General features: G+C 49.5%; 6 protein-coding genes across 8 annotated transcripts; 4 read left to right on the top strand and 2 right to left on the bottom strand.

Moving 5' to 3' along the window:
* Positions 1-185: 185 nt before the first annotated feature.
* LOC120902689 (equilibrative nucleoside transporter 4) lies at positions 186-5616 on the top strand. The gene is made up of 7 exons (XM_040311652.1): positions 186-1183; positions 1233-1480; positions 1728-1882; positions 1961-2164; positions 2942-3156; positions 3245-3351; positions 3750-5616. The coding sequence occupies exons 2-7, from the start codon at positions 1251-1253 to the stop codon at positions 4891-4893; spliced, it is 2055 nt and encodes a 684-aa protein (XP_040167586.1). The 5' UTR covers positions 186-1183; positions 1233-1250; the 3' UTR covers positions 4894-5616.
* Positions 4979-7525, bottom strand: LOC120902690. Its single transcript, XM_040311653.1, has 3 exons — positions 7066-7525; positions 6460-7007; positions 4979-6376 (listed from the first exon to the last, which is right to left on the bottom strand). Exons 1-3 carry the CDS (start codon positions 7247-7249, stop codon positions 5693-5695), a joined length of 1416 nt encoding a protein of 471 aa, XP_040167587.1. The 5' UTR covers positions 7250-7525; the 3' UTR covers positions 4979-5692.
* A 2040-nt stretch (positions 7526-9565) lies between these two features.
* On the top strand, positions 9566-11732 carry LOC120901986 (phenoloxidase-activating factor 2-like). Of its 2 annotated transcripts, none has more exons than XM_040310398.1 (5): positions 9566-9693; positions 9806-9932; positions 10008-10314; positions 10524-10861; positions 10943-11732. In XM_040310398.1, the coding sequence occupies exons 2-5, from the start codon at positions 9855-9857 to the stop codon at positions 11504-11506; spliced, it is 1287 nt and encodes a 428-aa protein (XP_040166332.1). In that variant the 5' UTR covers positions 9566-9693; positions 9806-9854; the 3' UTR covers positions 11507-11732. The 2 variants fall into 2 exon arrangements, with proteins under 2 accessions (XP_040166332.1, XP_040166333.1); XM_040310399.1 differs by having other exon boundaries at positions 9793-9932.
* Positions 11733-13519: 1787 nt separating this feature from the next.
* On the top strand, positions 13520-16528 carry LOC120902176 (phenoloxidase-activating factor 2-like). Its single transcript, XM_040310722.1, has 5 exons — positions 13520-13668; positions 14898-14999; positions 15075-15381; positions 15497-15831; positions 15891-16528. Exons 2-5 carry the CDS (start codon positions 14925-14927, stop codon positions 16452-16454), a joined length of 1281 nt encoding a protein of 426 aa, XP_040166656.1. The 5' UTR covers positions 13520-13668; positions 14898-14924; the 3' UTR covers positions 16455-16528.
* Positions 16529-19560: 3032 nt separating this feature from the next.
* Positions 19561-22875, top strand: LOC120901882 (uncharacterized PE-PGRS family protein PE_PGRS46-like). 2 transcript variants are annotated; one of them, XM_040310224.1, is made up of 6 exons: positions 19561-19735; positions 19951-20060; positions 20250-21015; positions 21202-21687; positions 21801-22135; positions 22211-22875. In XM_040310224.1, the coding sequence occupies exons 2-6, from the start codon at positions 19980-19982 to the stop codon at positions 22766-22768; spliced, it is 2226 nt and encodes a 741-aa protein (XP_040166158.1). In that variant the 5' UTR covers positions 19561-19735; positions 19951-19979; the 3' UTR covers positions 22769-22875. The 2 variants fall into 2 exon arrangements, with proteins under 2 accessions (XP_040166158.1, XP_040166156.1); XM_040310222.1 differs by having other exon boundaries at positions 20250-21687.
* A 286-nt stretch (positions 22876-23161) lies between these two features.
* On the bottom strand, positions 23162-24765 carry LOC120901889 (CLIP domain-containing serine protease 14D-like). The gene is made up of 2 exons (XM_040310234.1): positions 23856-24765; positions 23162-23795 (listed from the first exon to the last, which is right to left on the bottom strand). Exons 1-2 carry the CDS (start codon positions 24534-24536, stop codon positions 23226-23228), a joined length of 1251 nt encoding a protein of 416 aa, XP_040166168.1. The 5' UTR covers positions 24537-24765; the 3' UTR covers positions 23162-23225.
* Positions 24766-25068: the final 303 nt, after the last annotated feature.

Raw genomic sequence — 25068 nt, 5'->3', positions numbered from 1 at the left:
CCACGGCGAAAAGTCGATGGAGCAGCATGGTCATTTTCAAAATTATTTGACAGTCCAGCACATTCCAGCAACACCGCACGAGCGGGACAACGGGCAAAGGCGACAGTCGTACTATAGAGAAAGAGAGAAAGAGACACAAACCGATAGCAAGTGGGAAAAGCCGAGCCACTGCGTTCATATGCGCAGGACGCATTTGGCGAGCTGCCGTCGGTGCGTGTGCGTGCGGGCCACGAAAAAAAAACAGAAACATAAATATATCCATCTTGTCATAGCTGTACGTTCCCTGCACCCCGTAAGGTGGCCCGGTAGCGGTCTGGACGACTCCTCGGGACCTGTGTGTGTTTTATCCGTGTTTTCCGAGCAAAAGCAAAAACGTTTTCCGGACCCCGTAGGAAAGTGAACAAATGGCTTTAAACTCTTCGCTGTGCTGAGTGTGGCAGATTTAGGTTGTGGAACACCAGGGCAAACTTACTCCCCCTCCCCCGCCAAAATGGCCTCCGGAAAGTGTGACCGGATAGCCGTGCCGCCTAGCGCACGGTGTAACGGTGCTGCCCCCGCACATCCGTCCCGCTTTCGGCTGCTGCCGACGGCCAGTGCGGTGGAAAATCTGTTTCAATCGCGTGCCAACCAGTGATTCCAGCGCGCAAGGTGGAGGAAGCAAAAAAGCGAGCAGCATACCATGCTATCGATTGTGTGCCGTCTGTGACCTTTGCGGAGGCTGAAAAGTGCGTACGGGGATAAACAATTTCACCTGTTCTTCTTCTTCTGCTTCCTCTGTGCGCGCTCTCTCTTTCTCTTTGCTGTGTGCACGAGTGTGTGTGTGTGTGTGTGTGTTTTTGCACTAGTTTCAGACAGTAGGCGACGCTAAACGGCCGCGTCGTGCGCGACGCTGTCAAGGGAACATCAAGGATGAGCAGCGTGAAAAATCGAAACGATCGAAACGCGTTTCACAGTTTGTGCGAGTACGGCCGTGTAGTGTGCACAGGGAAGCGGCAACAACCCCTGCCCGACGGGGTCACCAGCTGCCCCGGGAACGCCTCCGAGTAGTTTAGTAGCCCAGCTCGCATCGGTCACCCTCTCCCCATTGTATAGGTGTTTGTGTGTGTGCGTGTGTGTGTCAAGGTACAAATCACGCTCGGTAGGAGGGAGGGAGGCGTCCCACTTTCTCGTGCCCACGCGTGGGACGGGGAAGCTTCATCGCCCTCAAACGGTTTGCGTCGAAAGAAGGTCACACCTGGGCACCGCGCAGGATGATGGAAGCATCGGAAACGGGTAGCAGCAACGGCAGGGGAGACGGCGGAGGCGGTGATAGTAATGGGGGCGGGCATACCTCCTCCTACGAGCCGCTGGAAGGGCGTCGTACCTTCGACACCGCCGACAGTCCCGAGCTGGACGGTGGAGGGCCGCCCAAGGATCGGCGCCGTCTCGTCTTCTTCGCCCTCATGACGGCCGGTGTTGGGTTCGTCCTTCCCTATAACAGGTGCGTACAAGTATGTGTGTGTGTGATAGAGAGAGAACGAGAACGTGTTTGTCTGTATGTGTGTGTGAGTGTTTTGGTAGCAAGGATACAACTGGATTTAATCCTTCGGTACATCTGCACTCGCTAACGGCGTTACAGCATCGTCACCGTTCTGCTTCCCCGGAGTGCCTCTAGTACGCGTGTACTTGAAGTTTTCCACATCCACCTATGCATCCGCTCATCACAACCCCTCCATTTTTTTTTCTAGCTTTATAATCGCGGCCGACTACTGGCAGTCACGGTTCCCGGGCCAGTCCGTTGCGCTCGACATGTCGATGACTTACATCATCGTCGCACTGGCGACGGTACTGCTGAACAACGTGTTTCTCACGCTGGCACCCTTCCGGGTGCGGGTAGCGTTCGGTAGGTTTTGCCCATGCTCCCTACACGGTAACACCACGTAACTAACGCTCGCATTGTTCGCACCCTTCGACGCAACAGGCTACGCCGTTTCCTTCACGACGCTCGTGTTTGTGGCCCTGTGCGAGGTGGCCTGGCACATGTTCACCGCCAAAACGGCCTACTCGGTCAACCTGGCGGCGGTATCGCTCGTTGCCATGGGCTGCACGATCCAGCAGTCCAGCTTCTATGGGTTCGCGAGCATGCTGCCGAAGCAGTACACGCAGGCAGTAATGGCCGGAGAGAGTAAGTATGCACCAATTGGTAGGTATAATTGATAGAAATATCGAAGAGATGTGTGGGGAATATCTGAGAACCACTGATGGAATGTCCGGCGGGACTCACCAAGGTACTCCTCCTTTGAATATATTTCTGGGAAACATCTGAATATCCCGTAGACGTAGACTTGGTTGGAATAACAAAGATGTTCCTCTGAATTTCGAAATATCTGAATATCTCTCAAGGAATATGCTGCAAGAATATCGAAGGTACTCCTTTGAATATACGTCTGAGGAATATCATAATACCTCCGGGTCGGAACAGAAAATGAAAATAGGATGGCATAATGGGATAAAGATAGTTGGAATATATCTGAATATCTTTGGAAGAATTTGTGCAAAACCTCTGGAATACAGACGTATCTATCCTGAAGCTATGTTTTCACAATCTCAGCACCTCTGGAGAACTATCTGGCAGGACTAACGAAGATATTTCTCTGAAGATTTTTTCTTGTCGTATCGTCCTACGCAGACATGCGCGAACTATGCAGGCATTTCGAAATATGCAGCCAGATAGTTTATCCTTCCTACTGGAGGATGGTCCATTCTAGACTTGAACCCTCGATGGACATATCTGGCAGGAATTCCGTAGTACTCTCGAATGATTGAATACTACTGGAGAAATATCTTCCAGAAATGAACTCTCCCCTCAAGATTTTAGCAGCGAATATCTGAGTACCTCTGGAGAGATATCTTACCAGAACATCATAGCATTCTTTCTTATTTTTCTTTCCCTCGTTTGCAGGTTTGGCCGGATTCTTAGTATCTTCCAACCGTGTCGTCACGAAGCTGCTGATCAAGAGTGACCGCGCCTCGACGGCCATCTTCTTTCTAACCTCGACCGTGTACATTGCGTTCAGCTACGTGCTGCACTCAATCACGACCCACTCGCCGTTCGTGCGGTACTACATGAAGGCCTGTGCCAAAATTGTCCTCCGCCCGGACGACGATCACACGCTGGTAGGTGATGTATGAGTGTCGCGCAAACTTGGATCTACAAAGTTTTTCACTATTTTTTATCTCTTTTTTGTATTTGTTCCCTCATTAGAGTGAAACCCTTGATGGAGACATATCGAGTACGCGGTACGGTGTCCTAACGCTAGACTCCAGCCCACCCGTACACATGCCGCCGGGATCAACGGCGCTGAGCTTTAGGTAAGGTCCTCTAAGCTTCTTCAACATTTGTGATATCTCGTATAATAATTCATGAGTTTCGCATGTTGCGGATTAAATATCTTAAAATTGAGGAATATCAGAAAATTCACGAAACCTTCAAGATTCTTGAGTCATCAAATCTTAGTGAAACTTCAAAATTTCGATTTTTTTGTAAATACATCATACAAACTTGCTGGAATAATGAAATTTTCTTGATATGCCAATAACTTATGAATCTGAAGATCATGTTTAAAATTCGATGTATCATTCAGATGACTCTTTATGGACGATTTATATAAGTGATTCTGCTAAAAAGATTCATAAAGCAGAACATTACTCCTAATAGATCCTAAGACATATCCAATAACGGCCCTCTCTCTCTCACGTTCTCCTTCTAGCAACCCGGTGTACGACCTGTCCAATCCTACCGCCGGCGAAACAGTGCTAGAAACCAACATGACAAACCTGACGTCTTCGGCCGGCGGAACCACGACCACAACCCGCTCGATAACAGCAACGGCCGCCCCGAACGCGGACGTACCGAACGTCGCGTTCAAGGTGGAGCACGTGATGACGCCGGATATCTGCAGCTCGGGCCGGCTGGGTAGCTTTCGCAGCGGGCTCGAATCGCGGTGGAAGGTGGCCCGCGCCATCTACCCCTACATGGCCTGCATTGCGATGGCCTACTGCGTGACGCTTTCGCTCTATCCCGGCATCGAGTCGGAGATCATATCGTGCAACCTCGGCACCTGGATGCCGGTGCTGCTGATGTTCACCTTCAACGCGTCCGACGTGGTCGGTAAGCTGCTGGCTGCCGTACCGTACGGTTGGTCCCGCCGCCAGCTCATCCTGATGTCGGGCCTGCGCGCCCTCCTCGTGCCGCTCATCCTGCTGTGCTGCTCGCCGCGCGAACAGCCCGTCATTGCGGGCGAGGCGGCCGCCTTCATCTTCACCGCGGCGCTCGGCATCACGAACGGTCTGGCCGGCAGCCTGCCGATGATGCTCGCACCGGACAAGGTGTCGGCGACGCTGCGCGAAGTGACCGGCAACATGATGACGCTCTCGTACAACATTGGCCTGACGGCCGGTTCGCTCGTGGGGTACGTGTTCGATGCGATGCTCGGGCCGCAGCTACCGAACCCCTGCCCGCAGTACCCGTTCGTGCCACCGAAGCCGAACCAACCGCCGACGGGCGGGATGGGCATCAACGGGAGCCACCCGGTGGCGGGCAGCGGGGGTATCAGTAGCGCCAGCACCAGCACGACCGTTGCGACCACGCTGCTCACCACGCTTACGGTGGCGATTCTGCGCAGTACGGCTGCGCCGGAAGCGACGACGACGCCCGGCGGCATCACGCCGTTAACTACGCCGACCACCAGTTTCACCACACTGAGGAGTGGGATGGAAGGGATCGGTACGATGGCACCAACCGGCGCCCCTTCCCCACCATTGGACGGTGCGCAACAGTTGGCAACGGTGGCGGCGACGCTGCTCTACAACGCTACCAGCTCGCTACTCGATACCGGCTCATCGCAGGATTAAAGCGCGAACTCTCCAGCGCGAACTCTGTGACATCTTGCCCCATCCCTCCAGACACACAGCAGTAGAAAAGCGCAGTGCGACAACGTGGCGTTTAGAAATCTCTCCTCCCGAATGCTCTATTTCACAGTTTCACCCTTCCACAGTCGATCGACGCTTCTTAACTCTAGCCTGATTGGACTGACTGAGCATCGGCTCATCGTTTTTTGGTGGATAGCAGTATTGCCCTAACTTTTGCTAAAGGAGTGCAGCTGTACAGTGTGAGTGGGGCAAAACCAATATCTCTAAGAGCGGGCTGCGTAAGGGCGTGCATCATTGGGTCGTTCTAGAAGGGGGACGCTTACATACAGAATCTCGTTCGTTATCATTTTCCTTCTTTGTCATGATGAGATGTGTGTGATTGGGTTATAGTGGGAAAGGTTGGGATGTACGCAAGGGTAGGCTCGCTCGCTAATAATCACAAGCCGATATACTGGGGGGAAACGTGACTAGAAACCAAAGAGAGAAAAGAGACACAATGTACTTAAACTATACCGGCTACCGGAGCGATGTATAAATTTGGAAAGGTTTAGGGAGTAGGCAAACAAAAAACAAAAGCATATAAACATACAAACAACACTCTCACACACACACAGATACACTCAAAAACAGTGGCCGACATTCAGAGTAAACGCAACGTTGTGACCGATAAAACACGATGTAAAATAAATGATACTAATTAATGTACTAGATAATTGGCCCGTTCGTAGCGTAATCCGGATCACTGGAATGGATCGAGTTGGTCTCTGCAATTGCCACTCTTTTAAAGTGACTCATCGTGCTGCCGGATGCAGAACAGGCTGGCCAGCTTTTGTTTGCGCGATTTGCGCTTCTTCCTGCGGCGCCGGCAGTCGTGACACGCGGCACACTCCTCGGCCTGCTGCCCAGGCTCGAACCGGCCGCCTCCCGGCGGCGACCGCACGGACGGTGTGCGGCGGCGCAGCTCCGGCCGCCCGCCAGCCGCCGGCGAACCGGCCAGCGACGGTAGCAGCTGCTCGTAGTCGGGCGAAAAGTCCCCGTCCGGCTCACAGTCGCCGCTGGACAGGGCGGCGCCCGGTGCCGGATGGGACGAGGTGGGTGGGCTGGCGAGCAAAAACTCAAACAGCAAGTCGTCGGTGGGGCTCGTCTGGGTGGCGATGGTGCAGGTCGGTTGCCCCAGCGGCTGCACCTTGTACAGCGAGGACTGGCTGCCGTAGCACGAGCCGGCCGTGGTTTGCTGCTCGCGCAGCAGCTGCCGGCGCTGCTCGCGTGCCCGCTCCTGCTCCAGCAGGTGGTCGTTCTCGAGCCGCAGCGCACTGTTTTTGGACTGCAGCGCGGCCAGCTCGTTGAACACGCTCGTGCGGCAGAGGGTGAGCTGCTGCTCGAGGCTGCTCATGTGCAGGCGCAGCTCGCGCACGACCGAGCGCAACGTTTCCACGTCGTTCTCCTGCTCGATCGCTTCCTCCTCCTGAAAGAAAAACAGACAAGCAGCGACACCAACATGATCGCACCGGGGGCGCTCCTCTAGCACTGCACGGCGCTCGAACGTACCTCGTCCTTCGAGTCGGCATCGTACGACGTTTCGGGCATGGATTTGTGGCGCACGAGCGTCTTCCGGTCCCGGCCGCTGGCCGGCGGCGGCTTCATCTCCTCGATCATCTGCTTCACCTTGCTCTGCACGTGCCCGTACTTGGACCGGTGGCGCTGGTAGTGCTGCTGCTGGAACGTTGTGCCGACACTGACCACACTCACGTTGCCGGTGCTGCCGCCACCGATGCCTTTGCCGAGCGGGGTGGCCGCTAGCTTCAGCCGCTGGTCCTTGCTCTGCAGCAAGCTTTCCATCGAGCGCGGTTGACGTATTTTGCGCGCCTTAAGCGTTAGCTTGTCCGTGTTGCGCTGCTCGCCGAGCAGCACCAGTGCCGGTACGGGGCCTCCGACATCCGATGGACGGGATGGTAAGCGTTTGCTAATGTCCCGGCTCGTGTCCCGATCGCTCGCAGAGCTGCTGCGGTTCTCCCCCTCGGTCGACAGTGACGAGTGGCCGCTGGAGGTGTTCGACGAGCCCGATATCACCATGCGCGACCCGTTGCGATCGTCCACTGGTGGGGAAAGATCACTTTGAGCGAACGCGAAACGACTCTCGGCATGATCACTTACCGTTGTTTTTGTCGGAAATGATCCGCTTGGTCGCGGACGTCAGGTGGCGGTGATGTTCCGTAAAGCTTTCCGGCTGCTGGTGGCGCTTCGGCAGCTCCGGACTGATCGGTATCTCATCGTCCAGCTCGTCGAACTCGATCAGCAGGTTGGCGGGGAACGTTTCGTCACACAGATCGCGACTCATGGTTGGGCAAGCCCGGTGGTAACCGGTGCTGATAGGTACTTTTGTTTAGTGGTTCACCGGGGTAGCAAAATAGATAAACACACACACACACCCACACAAACACATTCGATGTTGACGTTAGTGCACTTGTGAGCCGACGCATCTGCCCGACACCGCATAGTAAACTGTCAACGGCGATCAGATCCCAGCAACGTACCGCAGCGATCGATGAACCAACACAGATGCACACAGGTGGAATTTTGTAACACAAAAGCACACAATTACAGACACTTGGCAGCCAAATCTCGTTCGATGACAGCTATTTAGCAGAGAGCGGTTGTGTCCTGTTGTTTGTGGTAGTTTTTTTTTTTTATTTCACTTATTTATCGCTTTTTTAGGTTGCCAAAAACCATTTTTTTTCCTTTAAAAAGAGGGGTTTCTTGTGCATTTTTCACCCATATCTGAATTTAAGGTAAAACATGATCCAGATTCTCTATACAGAAGATCACCTGTAAATCAGGATCAGAATTTATTGAAAGCTTTCTGTTTTTGTTGGCTTTTTTCCATCTGTTGGTTAATCCAGGGATGAGAAACCTTTACAAGTAGTGACAATTGTTGAACTCATCTCACGCTTTATTCCCAGAATTTGTTGAATTACTTAGAGATGAAAAAATAAAATAAGATAAATAAACAATAACTAAAAAAATAAAAATAACAATAAGCTCGGAACCGACTACGTATAGCTCAGAATTTTTGAGATATCAATACCGGTGAGTATGTCCGGAATCTGGTTCTAGAATCGGTTCCAGTATCGACTCCGAAATCTAAATTAACTCCGGGTTTGCATTCAGCACCGGATTCGGTATCAGTTTCAGAATTGATATTGGAACTGGTTTGGAAATCTACATAAGATTAAATCGACAGTTAGCTGATAGACCCCCATCCTTCTTCCATATTTCCATATGGAAGTCCATATTTTGTACCCTGACCACACCCAACAACAGTATCCCATGAGACTCTGACGAGTGTAACGTAGTTTAAGGATGGATCCGGGATGAGCATGGTGCTAGCGTTACTTCAATTTGCATAATGCTAGTCTATGATGTCCATGATGACCGGTCTTACAACAGAATGTAGCATCTTTTTGCAGAACACACCTCCGTATCGAGAATAACCTGTTTTGGGTGGATAACAATTTGATGGCCTTGTGAGCCTAACAGACTAGTAAATCACCTTACTACATAACGGAATCTTATTTCCCAACTGCTAGAATCTTACTTAAGGCTTTCAGACAGCTTTTGCAATACAGAGTTTATCGGAGCATCTCATAGTTGGGGAACCCTTCTTTGATTCTATCTTATGGGAAGTGAACTTAATTTGATGTAAATTTGAGGGACTCTATGGCACCCTTTTTGGACAGGCTCCTCGGAAAGGAATGGAGCATTGGTAGGGTGCTATGGAGTCCAATTCCCATTACATTAAGTTTATTTTTAATTGAAGAAAGAGTCACTAAAGTGTTACACGCTATGAGAACTCCTGGGAAACCCTGTATTTTGAAGATTCCTGGTGATGTAGATTCCTACTCGTTATCACAGTGCACAGCCACTGATATTCTGTAGGTTTATAAAAAGCCGCCGATATATAACATCCCTGGATCGACGGCTCAATCGCTTCCTTCAAGAAAGATAGTATTCCTTTATTCTAGTTTTCTGTTTCTTCAAAACGAATTCTAAATTCGTTGACAAACGCTTGTTTGCACCATCAAAGATTTGGATCGTTAAAAGTGGTATTTTTATGAAACTTTAGTATTTTTAATCGGTTGATGTAACAGGCAACATAGTATGGGACCTCAGACCCAGCCCAACCAATCGAATTACTCTTTCGTACCACTGACGATCGCCCTTATAAAACTTCCATCTCAGCTGGACGACCGAACCACCGTTTCAAAACACTTAAATTTGATAGAAAATAAAACAAGCATTAGCATATTTTTGTATCTTTCCTCCTTCCTTGCTCGCTCTTAAAAGAAAGATTAGAAGTTCATTCAACGGCGGTTTGCAGCAAGGTCGTCCAAACAAGTTGGGAACCATAACGTACGCACACATTCCTCCAAACGTGTTTTAGTGGGGTGGTTTTTATAACATAAAATTTACAAAAAAAAACTTACTCATCTAGTATGGCGACACACAAACGAGTGAAAAGATGAATCTAGAATGGTACGGTACAGCAGCTTTGAGAAGCTGGTTTTAGTTCTCGAAAAATTTCTCGAAACAAAACCGGGTGACTCTGAGCAAAGAGTTTGCCAAACGCTCGAATCAGTTTCGACTGGACCGCATCGCGGAGTGGTTCTCAATTTTCTCCAGCACCAGCCCGTGGCACTGCCGTTGTTCTCGCAGTAGAAAAATCGGCTCCACAGCCACCTACCTAGCTTATTGTAAAGTTTTGGAAGTTAGCTCACACGTAAGGTAATGCTAATCAGTGAAGCCGGTTTGATGGGGTTTTTGTATCGGGCTGGGAAATCCCCCCACCAAAAGGCATTGTGTAAATCGGACTGTGATCGATAGGGCTTTTTTTTAGATTCGTGTGGTGATCTCCATTGCGGCGACATAACTCATCCGGTCTGACAATGATGCTTTGGTGGCGTATCGGGCTAACGCTAGCTTTCTGCTTACTACTGGCGCATGCTCAGACTGAAAAAGCTAAGGTATGTGGTGCAAGTCCTAAGCGTTTTACAGTGTTGCTTCACGAATAAAACGTGCCTTTATTTAATCTCTCCCAGCCATGTGACGGTGGAGAGTGCGTACCAGTGACAAAGTGTAAATCCGGCGAGCTCGAAGACCATGGTGCATACGTCATCAGTCTACGGTTGAATCCCGAGGATGAATGTAGCTATTTGGAAACGTGCTGCCCTTACCCAAAGGATGAGGACGATGAATCGCGGGATGAGTTGGGCGATCTGCTAAAGGCACCAGCAACAGGCAACGGTGCTGGAGAAGCGCTGAATGTGGCTGCCGAGCAAGTGCCGAGCGTTGCAGCGCAAAGAGCTAACCTATTGTCATCCAGTGGGGCAAACAACGTAAAATCGGGTACTAAGAACCTTCCAATCTTAGAGGGTGTAGTGGTGGACGTGGAAGAATATGATAACGGGTGTAATTCTCCACAATCCGATCAAAACTTAACTTTTCCCTATAATACATTGCTCTGTATATCCGGAACGGGCTTTCCACTTTTATTGCCAGTTCAAGTAACTACTAAAATTCAGTAAACAGTTAAATATGGTTTTTCAATTTGCCAGAAAATCTCAAAGCTGCAACGAACCGGCCCCCGGTCGGTTCAGCTACTGGCTCCCAACAAACTTGCGGTGTGCGCAATTCGAACGGTGTCCAGTTTCGCATCACCGACAACAATGACGGTGAATCGGAGTACGGTGAGTTCCCGTGGATGGCGGCCATCCTTGAGGGGCGGGAGGCACTGGGCAAAATGCTGAACATGTACAACTGTGGAGGATCGCTCATCCATCCGTCCGTCATCCTTACGGCGGCACACTGCGTACAGAACAGTACGGCCGCCTCGCTCAAAGTGCGGCTTGGCGAGTGGGACACCCAGAACAGGAACGAACCATTCCCGCATCAGGTAAGGATATGAAAATTAGTGGGTCTTAAAAATAGTGCGTTATAGCCTCATTCCATTGGTTTTGATTGGTTTCATTCGCAGGATCGTAACGTGGTGGAGATCGCTCTCCATGAGGAATTTTTCGCACCAGCCGCACTGAACAACGTCGCATTGCTGTTCCTGGACAAACCGGTCGATCTGATGGAGACGGTCAACACGATCTGCCTGCCGCCGGCGAACTACATCTTCGATCCGGTGCGCTGCGTCGCATCCGGCTGGGGCAAGGATGTGTTTGGCTACGAGGGCATGTTGCAGGTAATCATGAAGAAGGTCGAGCTGCCTCTGGTGCCACGGGGCGCGTGTCAGCGGGCATTACGTACGACGCACCTCGGACGGCGGTTTAAGCTGCACGAGAGTTTTGTTTGCGCCGGAGGTGAGAAGGGCCGCGACACGTGTAAAGGTGACGGTGGGTCACCGCTCGTCTGCCCGATCCCTGGCGTGGCAAACGGCTACTATCAGGCCGGTATAGTGGCGTGGGGCATTGACTGTGGCAAAGAAGGTATACCCGGTGTGTACGTGAATGTGGCACTGTTCCGTGAATGGATCGACGAACAACTGCGGAAACGTAATCTTGCTATTGATTACTACCAGTACGGACAGGAATAAGTACGATCGTTAGGGTAGTTAATTTCCCTTTTTCATTGAATATGTTCGTTAACATTCTAGACAGTTGGTGGTAAGGTTTTCGCTGCTATTCTTCTCTATTATATTATACATCATTTGAGTGTTTGACATCTATTGCTAAACTGACTTAACAATCTCATTGCTGCTTACACCAGGCATTCGGCTAACATTGGCTAGTACTATCAGAAATTAATATAAAAATGCTTTCAACTAGTACAATTTGCACTCATATTGATGTAATTTTATTATGAGAAAAAAATGAGTTTTATTGAAATCGAAATGAGAAATGCTGACAAGACATGATCGTAGATAATCTTCGAAACCTTTAAACATCAATGCTCATTAATGTGTGACCCACCTACGGCACAGGCGTTTTTAAAGAAGGTCCTTTGCCGTCGTAGGCGAAACTAAAAACTCTTCAAAGCGAACTGTTGGATATCAGTGATTGAACGTCACTGCGATCATGGAACGAGGTGAAGCGATGGTGCAAAGTGGCCTAAGGTAAGGACCAAAGTAGGTTAGGGAGACACTCTATGCCACAGTGGGATTTGCTGAGATGAAACTCAAAATCTAAGGATCAAATTACGATCAATTCATTTTTTTTGCAATTTTATTATGATTTGTTCAGATGTTAACGATCATCAATATTTGAAATCATGATCAATGTGCATATTTTTTTGTCAATAGAATGTCTTTGATTGGCTCTGCTTCTGTGAACGAACTAAAGCATAATTCTCAATCAAATGTTTTTGGGATAGGTTTTTCTCTCTCGCCCTTGTTGACCTGCTCACGACACGGAGCACGTCGTCATGACATAGACCGATCAACATGGTATTCTCCAGGTTGCTTGGACCCTGGCTGCAGCTTCCCATGTATCTAAACTTCCGATCTCCAACAGGTCTTGCTTCACCTGATCCAGCCATTGAGCACGCTGTGCTCCCCTGTGTCACGTTTGAACTTATGTTCAGCAACCATGATTGAGTGTGTTTAGTAGCTATTGCGGGACATCTACATGACAGATGTATAGATCAATATTGAGAAAACTCAATTTTAGCTTTGCTTGGACGTACACAACCAACAGCATCTTACTTTACAGTAATAGTAATTGCCAGCCGTTTACGTCAGCATTACACCAAGGGTAAGTCAACGATGCTCGAACATTAAAACACTGACCTAGCCACATAAAAAGTCACATTTTCAGATTTGCACACTGTTAAAATACTGTCCCTATTGATCATCACTATTAGTTAAACTTGCGTTATTTCATGCCACATTTCGCATGAAAACCATAGTGATACTTTTTTTTCGCGAAAATACTGAAATTTCGCATCATTATGAAATACCTTTTTTTGAGGTAATTTATATGATAATATTTCTTACATTTTTGTGTTTTTTAAATAAACTCTTCTGCTTAAAAGCTCGTAAATGTGCATTAACATCTTGAAGCAGAGATACAATCAAGACTGAATGATCGACCATGCTTTCGAAGAGGTAAATGTAACATTTCCGTTTAGCAGACACATATCAAGCTTCCAAGCTATCTTCAAACTGGTTTACCGCCTGCTAATACGAATCCTTGATCCGATTAGAATTCCAAATGTTTCGGCAAACGTTAAAAACTTGTTGGTTTTATCTTGAAAACCGGCAAAAGACTGTATGATACAGGGTTGGCCGACCGTATTTGCAATGTAGTTGTTGAATTTGCATCCCAATAATTATTCAGCTCTATCGCATGATTTTTCACAAGCCACAAGCTGGTCTAAGTTTGACAGTGCTCCAGCATGCATCGTTTATCATGTGGATATTACAATGTGCGATAAATGACAACGCGTGCGATGAATAGCATGAAAGTGACTCGGTAAACCCTGTGAATAGCAAAACACACCAACTGGTTGATCACGCACGTTCGCGAAGGGGAGCTGAATTTGAGTTTACTAATTTACAACCGTACGGCAGTTTGACGATCGATCGAATCAGTCCCAACAGGACCGCGCTTTGAAGCAGTTCTTGTTTTCTAGAGTTTTCTATAGTATCTACCTCTTTCAAAGGTTTAGACGTTGATTATTGATGAAAGAAAATTTGGCCCCTTAAGCAACCTAGTGTAATTGATTCGGAGCGCGTTTTATGTTTTGGAGCCGTGTTTGGTAAGTTAGCAAATTAGCTTAGATTGAACGACATCAATCGTTGTGCTTTGGATACGTTACGCTACCTACTCTACTCGTACGTTACGCTGAAACTTGTGTGGCTTATTCGATGTTTGATGCGAGCGCGAGAAATCAGTGTTTGACCTTCGTTTTTATAGTTTCCATATCATGAGATTGATTATTTTACGTACTCTTTGTTGATATTTAAAACGGATCATTCAGTCTTATTTACAGTGAATTTGTGAGAGAATACGCAGCATTTACATTAGCTTAAGGAATTCGTTTGCAAGTGTGGGCTATATACTTGTTTTGGTCGAGCCCATCGATACACATCTGCCGGTCTCGTAGTACAGTCGTCAACTCGTACGACTTAACAACATGCCCGTCATGGGTTCAATCCCCAAATAGACCGCGCAGCCATACGTAGGACTGACTATCCTGCTATGGGGGGGAATCAATTAGTCACTGAAAGCCAAAGTCCACAAGATGGTACAGGCAGGCCTTGACCGACATCGGTTGTTGAGCCAAAGAAGAAGAAGAAGAAGGTTATCAATCTAGCCACAGACATTCAGCATTTGCTTGGAAATTCCAGAATCTAAATCCTCTCGACGGCGTTACATTTCAATGCGAAAAACTCATTTTGTAGAACGCAATCACTTCCTTGAAGATTCTTGGAAAGATTGTGGCCTTTTTCCTCGAAGTTGAAGCCGAAGCTTCGTTTAACGTACGCTTTCTAGTGTTATGCTAGGTCGTGTAATATTTTATTTATTCATTCGCACTTCTATAAAGTATAAGCGCTTGAGCTTATCAAAGAGGATGTCACCCATCACGTACCTTACTTTTATATCCTGAGATGAGTGCCCCGCTTGAGCGCTCCCCAGGCTTTGATGGTAACTCGTTTAACGAATGCGACTTACGGTGTATTGTCAGCAAAACACCACAACACTGGTAAGATACGCTCTAGGCAACAATTGGTTCGGTAATAGCGGTATTTTGAATGAGTTTAAAAATTTGAATTTTAAATTTAAAACTGGATTTAAAAAAAATTGAGAGCTTCATGGCGCTAGCAGGCAGTATTCCATGGGACTACATAGCTTTCTTCTTCTTTTTGGTGTAACGACCTACGCGGTAATGCCTTCTGCTATACAGACTTACGAGGCTCGATTCCATTTGATGGCCTAGTAGGTGCTTTCGCTGCAATCTATTTTACATTCCTGTCTCTATTCCAGTGATAGAGCTCAACAGGTCTTATAAGGATGCTTTGGTGGCGTATAGGGCTAACGCTAGCTTCCTGCTTACTACTGGCGCATGCTGAGACTGAAGAAGCTAAGGTATGTGGTGCAAGTCCTAAGCGATTTGCAGTGTTGCTTCACGAATAAAACGTGCCTTTATTTAATCTATCACAGCCATGTGACGGTGGAGAGTGCGTACCAGTGACAAAGTGTAAATCCGGCGAGCTTGAAGACCATGGTGCATACGTCATCAGTCTACGGTTGAATCCCGAGGACGAATGTAGCTATTTGGAAACGTGCTGCCCTTACCCAAAGGATGAGGACGATGAGTCGCGGGATGAGTTGGGCGAACTGCTAAAGGCACCAGCAACAGGCAACGGTGCTGGAGAAGCGTTGAATGTGGCTGCCGAGCAAGTGCCGAGCGTTGCAGCGCAAAGAGCTAACTTGTTGTCATCCAGTGGGGCAAACAACGTGAAATCGGGTAAGAGAATCTGAATTCTGAAACCAATTTTGGAATCTAGTCTGTAGTCGATTCCAAAATCCGACCCGCCAAATCGGGGAAGAAACAGTTAAATATTGTTTTGCAATGTTTCCAGAAAATCTCAAAGCGGCGACGAACCGGCCTCCGACAGCACCGGCGACTGGATCCCAAACATGCGGAGTGCGCAATTCGAACGGTGTCCAGTTTCGTATCACCGACGACAGTGACGGTGAATCGGAGTACGGTGAGTTCCCGTGGATGGCGGCCATCCTTGAGGAGCAAAAGGCACTGGACCAAATGATAAACACCTACATGTGCGGAGGATCGCTCATCCATCCGTCCGTCATCCTTACGGCGGCACACTGCGTACAGAACATTACGATCACCGCGCTCAAAGTGCGGCTTGGCGAGTGGGACACCCGCAGCTGGAAGGAACCATTCCCGCATCAGGTAGGACTATGACAAAGTAAGTGTCATAGAAATGCATTGATTTAACGTTTCATCCACAGGATCGTTGGGTGGTGGAGATCGCTTTCCATGAGGAATTTTTCGCACCAGCCGCACTGAACAACGTGGCATTGCTGTTCCTGGACAAACCGGTCGATCTGATGGAGACGGTCAACACGATCTGCCTGCCGCCGGCGAACTACACCTTCGATCCGGTGCGCTGCGTCGCATCCGGCTGGGGCAAGGATGTGTTTGGCAACGAGGGAATGTTTCAGGCAATTCTGAAGAAGGTCGAGCTGCCCCTGATGCCACGGGGCGCGTGTCAGCGGGCGTTGCGTATGACGCGCCTCGGAAGGCGGTTTAAGCTGCACGAGAGTTTCGTCTGCGCCGGGGGTGAGAAGGGCCGCGATACGTGCAAGGGTGACGGTGGGTCACCGCTCGTCTGCCCGATCCCTGGCGTGGCAAACGGCTACTATCAGGCCGGTATAGTGGCATGGGGCATTAACTGTGGCATAGAAGGCGTACCCGGGGTGTACGTGAATGTGGCACTGTTCCGTGAATGGATCGATGAGCAACTGAGGAAACGCAATCTCGCTATTGATTACTACCAGTACGGTCAGGAATGAGTACGATCGCTAGAGTCCGGTTGCATAGTACCAAGCATCCGGCTAGCATAGGAGTGTTATGAGGAATAAAAAGAAAATACTTCCAAAGAATATTATTTGCACTCATATTGATGTAAGCTTAAGCTCAGCATAGATATGGAACAGATTTGGTGGCTTTTAGAGGAAAACTAATCAAAATCGACTCATTTGACAGATACATCAACACCTAAACGCTGTGTGGCTCAAAACGTACGATCGCAGAGAGAGGGGCTAAGCTAGAGCTTACACATTTTCAACCGTACGGCGGCAATGAGTAAGGAGTTTTGCGATCATTCGAATCAGTCCACACTGGACCGTACTTTGAAGTGGTCCTGTTTTCTCTAGCTTTCCAGAGAAACGTAGAGAGATAGTGCGTTGTGAGTCTAAAAAGAGAAACCAGTTTGTCGGTGGTGCAGTGGGATATCCCACATGAAGGTCTGTTTCGTGCTCGAATGGAAGGGCATTTTAATTGTTTCATATATAAACTCATCAAGTACCTATCAAAATGTGGAGCATTGGTTTATAGTTTATCAAATTTAACACACCCGTTTTCGCCGTTCTGTGATTGCAAGTTTCCTCGTGAACGTTGAAGTTAGCTCCGCACAAGGCTAATTAAACTCTTCTGCCACCAGATATCTTCTTTAGAAGCAGATTCTTGCTGATAAAGTATATCACGGTAAAAGACCTCTGTCAGGTAGGGTCTTTGTCTTTGCGCTATCTTTACGACGATATAGATGTCGACCTGTGGAGATTGGTGGGATTTCGGCGCACTAATAACGATGGTGTCGGCGAGAATTCTGACTGAAAGGGCTACTAACATCCGCCCTAGAGAAGATCATTACATACGAACAATCAAATGAGACCTGAAAGTGAGTGAGTATCTCCATTATTGATATTTATTCAAAGAAATTATGTCTAATTGAGCATTTTAGATCTTATTTCTGACACTTAAAATTAGGTTCAGTTCGCCACATTGTTAAGTCGTTCCTGCCAATAGGATTTTATCTTTAAATATTGAAGTGTTGAAGTGATAGTGGTCGTGATACGAGCTAAATTTATTACACATTTTGCTTATTGCGGTTATAGAGGCATGGCATAAACATTACTGGAGATAGTAAGACGGAATGATGTGCCATGTCAAATGTGTAAACATTTGAATTTTTGAGTAGAAAAGGAGTGTTATTTTCGTTGCATTTTATCAATAATTGTTGCCTGTGAAACTTGTCGTCTAAAAGCCAGTGACTGTAAACCCAACAGGAAGCAGTGCTTGTGGTAACTGGCCCAACCACGGTAAGTTACGGAGAGCTAATCTAGGTTACGGAGAGCTAAAACCTACGCTGGATCAACTATCGTCTATTGACCCAAACAACTTTAGAATGCGCCCAAGCTACCCAGTTGTATTCTGGAATAGAACGAACTAGCGAAGAATTAACAGCTTTGATGAACATTGGGTCCTTACAGGGTGTCTCTAGCCAGCTCAACATCATAAGCAAACAATGCATTCCCGTAAAATACATTTCAACATAATATTCAAATTCAAATAACATATGGCAACTCGAATGATCTCTAATGCATTACTTTGTGTACTGCGGATTGGAAATGAAGCTTACAGTGTTGAGTTATCTAGAGAACCCCTGTAAAGTCTGACACATTTCGTGTAATAAAACCTAACGTTCGATTGGCCTTGTCCATCACAGCTAAGTAGTGATCGTTGCAATTTAGTTTATGATCAAGTAGGGTGGTGCCAAGGTCACGATTGCTAGTTAAGTTATTCTGTAATAATCGTTCACGTCTTCAGGATATAGAAGCAACGAATGCGACGCCGAAGATAGATCATTAATGAATTAAATAATCAAGAAGTTTGAAGTCATTTTCATAGTTTTCAAGAATTGGGAGTATTCTCGGTTTAGCGCTGAAGTTTCCACAACATAATAAAATCCCTTCAGATGAGCCTTCAATTAACCAATACCGAATGTTAGCAACAGTCAGCTTGCCTAGCACAGAGTAAAGCAAGATCACGGTGAAAGAAGCATGATCTATGTGATCTATTACATACAGCTACTCCGACTAATGTTGCTGGACAACTTAATAATCCTTGTCCAGCAAACAAATCCAGGAAATAGCGTTCAAACATGAAATCCCGCTCCATAAACACAGAAAACCCAATTTTAGCCCGGGTTCGATTTCGATTTTGCTGGGAAAGTACGGAGCATCTTTCCGGTTAGATTGTGTTGGAACATAATTATTCCAGGTTTTCCCAGCCAACTTCCCTCGAGCCCTATCTCGGTACACGATTTCACTCAACGGCCCAAGGGAGTGTTGCTTGTGCGATGAGATACGAGAGTGGCATTGCTACTCCCTGAAGCATCGTTCCACCTTACCGGGACGCAGCAGCTGGGTTGTACATTATCAACGTTTAAGCGGTCACGAAATGTTAAATAACACACACACACACACACACACACACACACACACACACACACACACACACACCCCACCTCTTGATTGGGTTCATCAGCGAAGGTCGGTGGTAAGCAAAACAAACAATGAAATCTGCTCACAGTGCCACCCCTAGCCAGAACGCAAAGATTAGAGCAGGCCTAACTCGATTAAGGTCTCAGCTCCAGACCCAATTCTACTGTTCTACCAAATTACGCTCCTTCGAGGAAAGAGTATTGAGTTTCCTCCACCCGGATCGATGCTCGTTTGATGCTACCGGACCGCCAAAAACGTTATGACACGCAGATCGCAGTTCTTTGTTTTATCATCAATCCAGTTGTTTCACGATTCTTTTTTATCCGTTTTATGTTGTCTTGTTTTGTTTTCAGTTGCGACTTATACACATGATGCATTCGGAACCCCATGCCTCAAGCGAAACAAGCCATCCGAAGGGAGCAGATTGTATGCTCACTCACACACTCTCACACACAGAGATTCAACGCTCGGGTTCCGATGGTCGCGAACTGGTCCCGCGATTGGGTGGTGGGGCAAACCCGCGATCGGTTTGCTTTGGCTTCAGGGGGGTAGACCTTTGGGGGATGTTCATGCCAACCGATTGCGTCGCGGTTTCGAGGCAATGGTCCAGCGCTCGGTAGAATCAGTTCGAGCCGAACCGCACTGGGAAGCGGTTGGGGAAAGTTTCAGTCCAGGCTAAAGTGCGTGTGTTCAGCACTTTTGATACAAATACCCATTCACATCGTAGTGAATTGCAGGTGGAGAAGATTGCGCATAAGATTCGTTAAGACCGTACGGTTTCGGACAAGGTAAGGAGGAAGGTGAATCCCCCAAAAATCGTGAAAGTAAAGCGAAACGTGCTAATGTAATGTGATTCAAACGCATTAATTAGACGGCGTAGTAGGCAACGCACACGTACGATCGAGTGATCCATTCCATCCAGCAGTGATGTTTTTAGCGTGCTGAACACGTTCTAATTAGTGTGATTTTGTTTTCTTCTCACCTTCCCGTACATTCCCGTTAGATCGCGTTTGATCGCGCCTCGATCACACGATGCTGTGGCGACAGGGGCTACTACTACTGCTGGTCGGTCTGTGCCTGGTTCTGGTGCGATCCGAAGATGAGGAGGTTATCGTAAGTGGCACAACAGCTTTCGCTAGCTAGTCATAAACATCCTAAAAAAGAATCCGCGAGATTCAACACCGTTTTGCGCGCGCACACAAACACACACACACAGACACAAACTCTCTTATCTCCCCATTCGTCGTACATGTACGACCGGTTCTAAAAACGCTTGATTGCATTCTGCTTTCTTCCTTTTAGAAATGTACCGGCGGTGAGTGCGTGAAGCTTCACCTTTGCCCGAACGGCGAGCTGAACACGGACGGTGCCAATATCATTGACATTCGCTTCAACCCGGACAATGAGTGCGAGGACTATCTGCTCAAGTGCTGCCCATATCCGGAGGGCGAAGAGGACGATGTGGTGCCACCGCCGCCATCCATACCTGGGCCCAGCCCCGTACCGGTGCCGGTGCCAGGGGGACCCCATTCGGTTCCTGTTACCGTCCCTAACCCTGGCCCCGGAGGAGCGGGATCCGTTCCACCCGGCCAGGGAACGGGCCAGGTGCCGACAACACCCAGCGGACCAGGAAACTTGGGCACCGGTAATAAGCCTGCGGGTGCCGGTGGTCCTGCCGGTGGATTGGGTGGTGGTAGCACTGGTGGTGGTTATGGTAAACCTCATGGACAGGGTCAGGGCCATGGACATGGACACGGACAGGGCCATGGAGGCTGTCGGGGTGACAGCTCCTGCTCGTCGTCTGGCTCCGAAAGCGACGAGCAGACGGTGTTGGCCGGTGCGGATCTGATTCCAGGTGGTCTCGGAGGTACTTCCGCTAATCAGGTGAAGGATCGTGAACAGGTACCGCAAGTGCAGGGTGGTGGTCCCCCTGTTTCGGATTTAGGATCTGGTCCCACCGCTGGGCAACCGGGTACCGGTAAACCGCAGCAAGGAGGCACTGGCACACCAGTTAGTGGAACTGGAGCTGGACAGCAAGGAACGGGAGGTATCGGAGGTGCTGGAACAGGTGTTCCAACACAAAAGCCTGGTGGTGCTGGAGGAGCTGGACCCACTGGAACTGGTGCAAGTGGTGCATCCACTCAAAAGCCTGGCGGTGCTGGAGGACTTGGAGGTGGTGTAGGAAGTGCAGGAGGCGCTCCAACTCCAAAGCCTGGACAACAAGGTGCTGGAGGCGCAGGTGCAGGAGGCGTAGGTGCAGGAGGCGCTCCAACTCCAAAGCCTGGACAACAAGGTGCGGGAGGTGCAGGCGGTCCTGGAACAGGCGCTGGAGGTGTGGGAGGTCTTGGATCGGGTGTAGGAGGCGTTCCAACTCCAAAGCCTGGACAACAAGGTGCGGGTGGTGCAGGCGGTCCTGGAACTGGTGCTGGAGGTGCTCCAAAACCTGGACAACAAATTCCTGGAGGAACTGGTGGTGCCGGAGGTAGTCCAGCAGTCGGTCAACCTGCACCTGGAGGAGCTGGTGCTACCAGTCCAGCCGGTACCGTTCAAGTGCAACCGGGAACACAGGGTGGACAGCCTAATGTCATTGGGCTTACTGCTCCCGGCAAAGAGGCGACTCCGACACCAGGAAAGCAACCGGGCGGAGCTGGACAACATCATGGGGGTCCGGGCGGTGCTAAACACCCTGGCACTGGTGGTGGATATAACCAAGGTGGTGGTGTGAAGGGTACTCAACCAGGTAGCTTTTTTGTGCCCTAACCCCTTACTAACCTCTGCTTGCTTGCAAATCATTTACCAATGACGGGAAATCCACCCTTCCAGCAGCACTAATCACGCATCCCATTGATACAGATAAAGTCGGAACCGGTACCCAGAACCCGCTGGACAAGACGGTCAGCGTGCCGCAAAAGTGTGGCCTGCGCAATGTGGACGGTGTGGGCTTCCGCATTACCGGCGACAACGACGGCGAATCGGAGTACGGTGAGTTCCCGTGGATGGTGGCCATCCTGAAGGAGGAGAAAGCGCTGGACCAAGTGATCAACGTGTACCAGTGTGGCGGTTCCCTCATTCACCCGTCGGTCGTCCTGACGGCGGCTCACTGCGTGCAGAACCGAAAGATCGAGGAGGTGAAGGTGCGACTGGGCGAGTGGGACACGCAGACCAAGAATGAAATGTTTGACTATCAGGTACGTTACGAGCGATCAGAAGGGGGGACACCTTTCACAGCCGTTCACTAACGAGGGATCTTCTCTTTCGCGCAGGATCGTAACGTGGTGGAGATCGTTTCGCACGCCGAGTTCTACAAGGGTGGTCTGTTTAACGACGTTGCCCTGCTGTTCCTGGACAAACCGGCCGATCTGATGGAGACGGTCAACACGATCTGTTTGCCGCCGGCGAACCACAACTTCGACATGTCGCGCTGCTTCGCCAGCGGCTGGGGCAAGGATGTGTTCGGCAAGCAGGGCACGTACCAGGTGATACTGAAGAAGATCGAGCTGCCCATTATGCCGAACGAAGAGTGCCAGAAGGCGCTGCGTACGACGCGCCTCGGCCGGCGGTTCAAGCTGCACTCGAGCTTCATCTGCGCCGGCGGTGAGAAGGGCCGCGATACGTGCAAGGGCGACGGTGGGTCGCCACTGATCTGCCCAATTCCGGGCTCGGTCAACCACTACTACCAGGCCGGTATGGTGGCGTGGGGCATTGGGTGTGGCGAGGATGGCATCCCCGGGGTGTACGTGAACGTGCCAATGTTCCGCGGATGGATCGACGATCATCTGCGGCAGCGTAATATTACTGACAGCTTCTACCTCTACACTTAGACGCGCTGCTCGCAAAATCCCGTTCCTCGATCGGCAGCGAACGTGATCGGGAATGGGCTTTTGGGATGGGAAATATGGATGAGACAATAAATTAACTAGAATAATAACGCTTGTCTTATTGTTTGTGGGCAGTGTTTCGTGGTCAGCCTAGAGGTCTGTCTTAAACCTCTATGGGCTTAGGGACTTATTCTTCATGCAGCAGGATAGACAATCCTTGCTAAAGGGGGAGGACGTTCCATTCTAGGCTTGAACCCATAACAACGGGAATGTTATTGAGTCGTTCGAGTTGACGACTGTACCACAGGACCACGCTTAAGGACTATCAGTGATCCTCAATAAGAATTAAAGCACATAGTGAGCTAGGACTTTGAAAATAACAGAAATTAGCACGCATTTCAAAGATTATGCACCTTAAGAATCATTTATTCGCTAAATCCTCGCCTGCATGGCCCTACGTCTAATCGAAGCTGATCGGATCGGGCCGATAGAAGCTCGTCTGCCGGCTCTGATTCACCACATGGCCGTCAACCCACTCAATGTAATCGGGCACGTGCACAAACACATCGTGCGCCCGGTACTTGTGGCACTGGCGCACTGCGTACGACGCGATGCCCACCAGAAAGTACTGCCCGGGTAGGGTGGGCGATTCGCACACGAACCCCGACCCGGGTGCCCGCTCACACGGCACCGTATCGTCCAGATAGGTGGTGCAGATGTTCTCGCTGAGCAGCCGGAAATCCCACGCGCCCGTGGAACGCCTGATCGTGGCCGTACATTCCTGCACGGGCGCAACCATTGACCGGAGTTTCAGCTGTCGGTTGGACGTGTTCGGTGACGGTGAGTTGCTCCAGCCGACAACGTAGCACAGGGTGTCCGGCCCGAACTGTACGCTATGGTCGGGCAGGCAGACCCGATTGGCCGCCCGGCCAAGCTGAGCACCGTTGGCTAGTACGAGCAGTGCGACGTTGTGCCGATGGCTTGACAGCACGTAGCCCCGATGGATGATAAGCTCCTCTACGGCTATTTCCTGCGACAAAATACATCCATTAAAAAGTGAACGTTAACGAATCATGATCATCATTCTTACCTGCATGCGTGACTCCTTCCCGGCATCCAAGTCCCAACGGCCCAGCTGCACCACGAGCGTGTTGCGATCCTTCTGATTAACGCACCGGGCCGCCGTCAGCACCAGGTAGTCGTCGATCAGCGTCCCACCGCACAGGAACTCTTTGCGCACTTTGCCAAAAAATTGCGCCTTGCTAAACAACGCCACACTCCACGGGAACTCGAACCGATTCGTCTCACCGTCCTGGTCGGCCCGCTCCGTGACGTCCGTCCGCTGGCCGCACTGTCGACTCCAGTCCGGATCGTCCGGCTCTTCTGTCGTGGTGGTCGTCACCGTGCCTCCCTTCTTCTCCTTTTCCTCCTCCTCCTGTTCCTCCTCGTCACTGTCGGCCGGCACGTTGGTGCTCGGTAGGTTGCAGCACTGCATACCGTACACATCGCACTCATCAATATCGTCGTCGTTCAGCAGGCGCGGCTCGATCTGCATATGGCCCACTGTGTTGATCTGCCCGTTCAGGCACTGTTCGCGCGACACGCAGATGCCCTTATTGTTGTTGCAGCGTCGAAATTTCCCAACGGGGAAGTTCCCCTCTACCGAGGGTGGTAGGCAGGCCAGCACAGTCAGTAGCATCACCAGCACCACCAACACCAAGCATCGTTTGCTGTCAGTGGTGCGGATGCCAATTCGGAGTGAAAAAGCCATCCAGAAAAGAGGGAAACCTAACCGATACGAATGTCCAGGAACGTGTAGTACCGCGGCGTTGAATTGCTCCTCAGTACGCCATACTTGCTGCTGCCCGCTTTGGTACGCAACAGCCGCACTCACACACTGTGGTCACATTGGCAGTTTTGGGAAAGCGCAACCAAGTGTGCAAGCGGTGCCAGGCCGACTTTGATCGCACGCCACACACAGCCGCCTTGCCTTGATTGGCTGAAAGTTAATCGCGGTTAGTGGTAGATTGACAGCAGCAATATTCCAGTGTGCACTGTGAGCGCGGCAGCCGATAGCGTGGGGGAATTCCCAACCCCGTCAGCGAGAAAAGGTCAATACTTATCAAGCGGACGATTACGTGCAAGTGATTGGGAAGACATTGAAACATGTACAACAGCCGTGGATTCACACTAGAAAGAAAATGCAAATGATAGCTGTATATTTGTAGATCTGTATGCAAACAGTGGCTTTCGAAAATGATGTTACAGCTTGCATAGGATTTGCAATCTAAGGTAATGTGTGC

Source organism: Anopheles arabiensis, chromosome 3, assembly GCF_016920715.1.
Source record: "Anopheles arabiensis isolate DONGOLA chromosome 3, AaraD3, whole genome shotgun sequence".
In the NCBI taxonomy this organism is placed as follows: Eukaryota; Metazoa; Arthropoda; class Insecta; order Diptera; family Culicidae; genus Anopheles; species Anopheles arabiensis.
The sequence above is the reverse complement of the archived record's forward strand: the minus strand, read 5'-3'. Positions and strand labels throughout refer to the sequence as shown.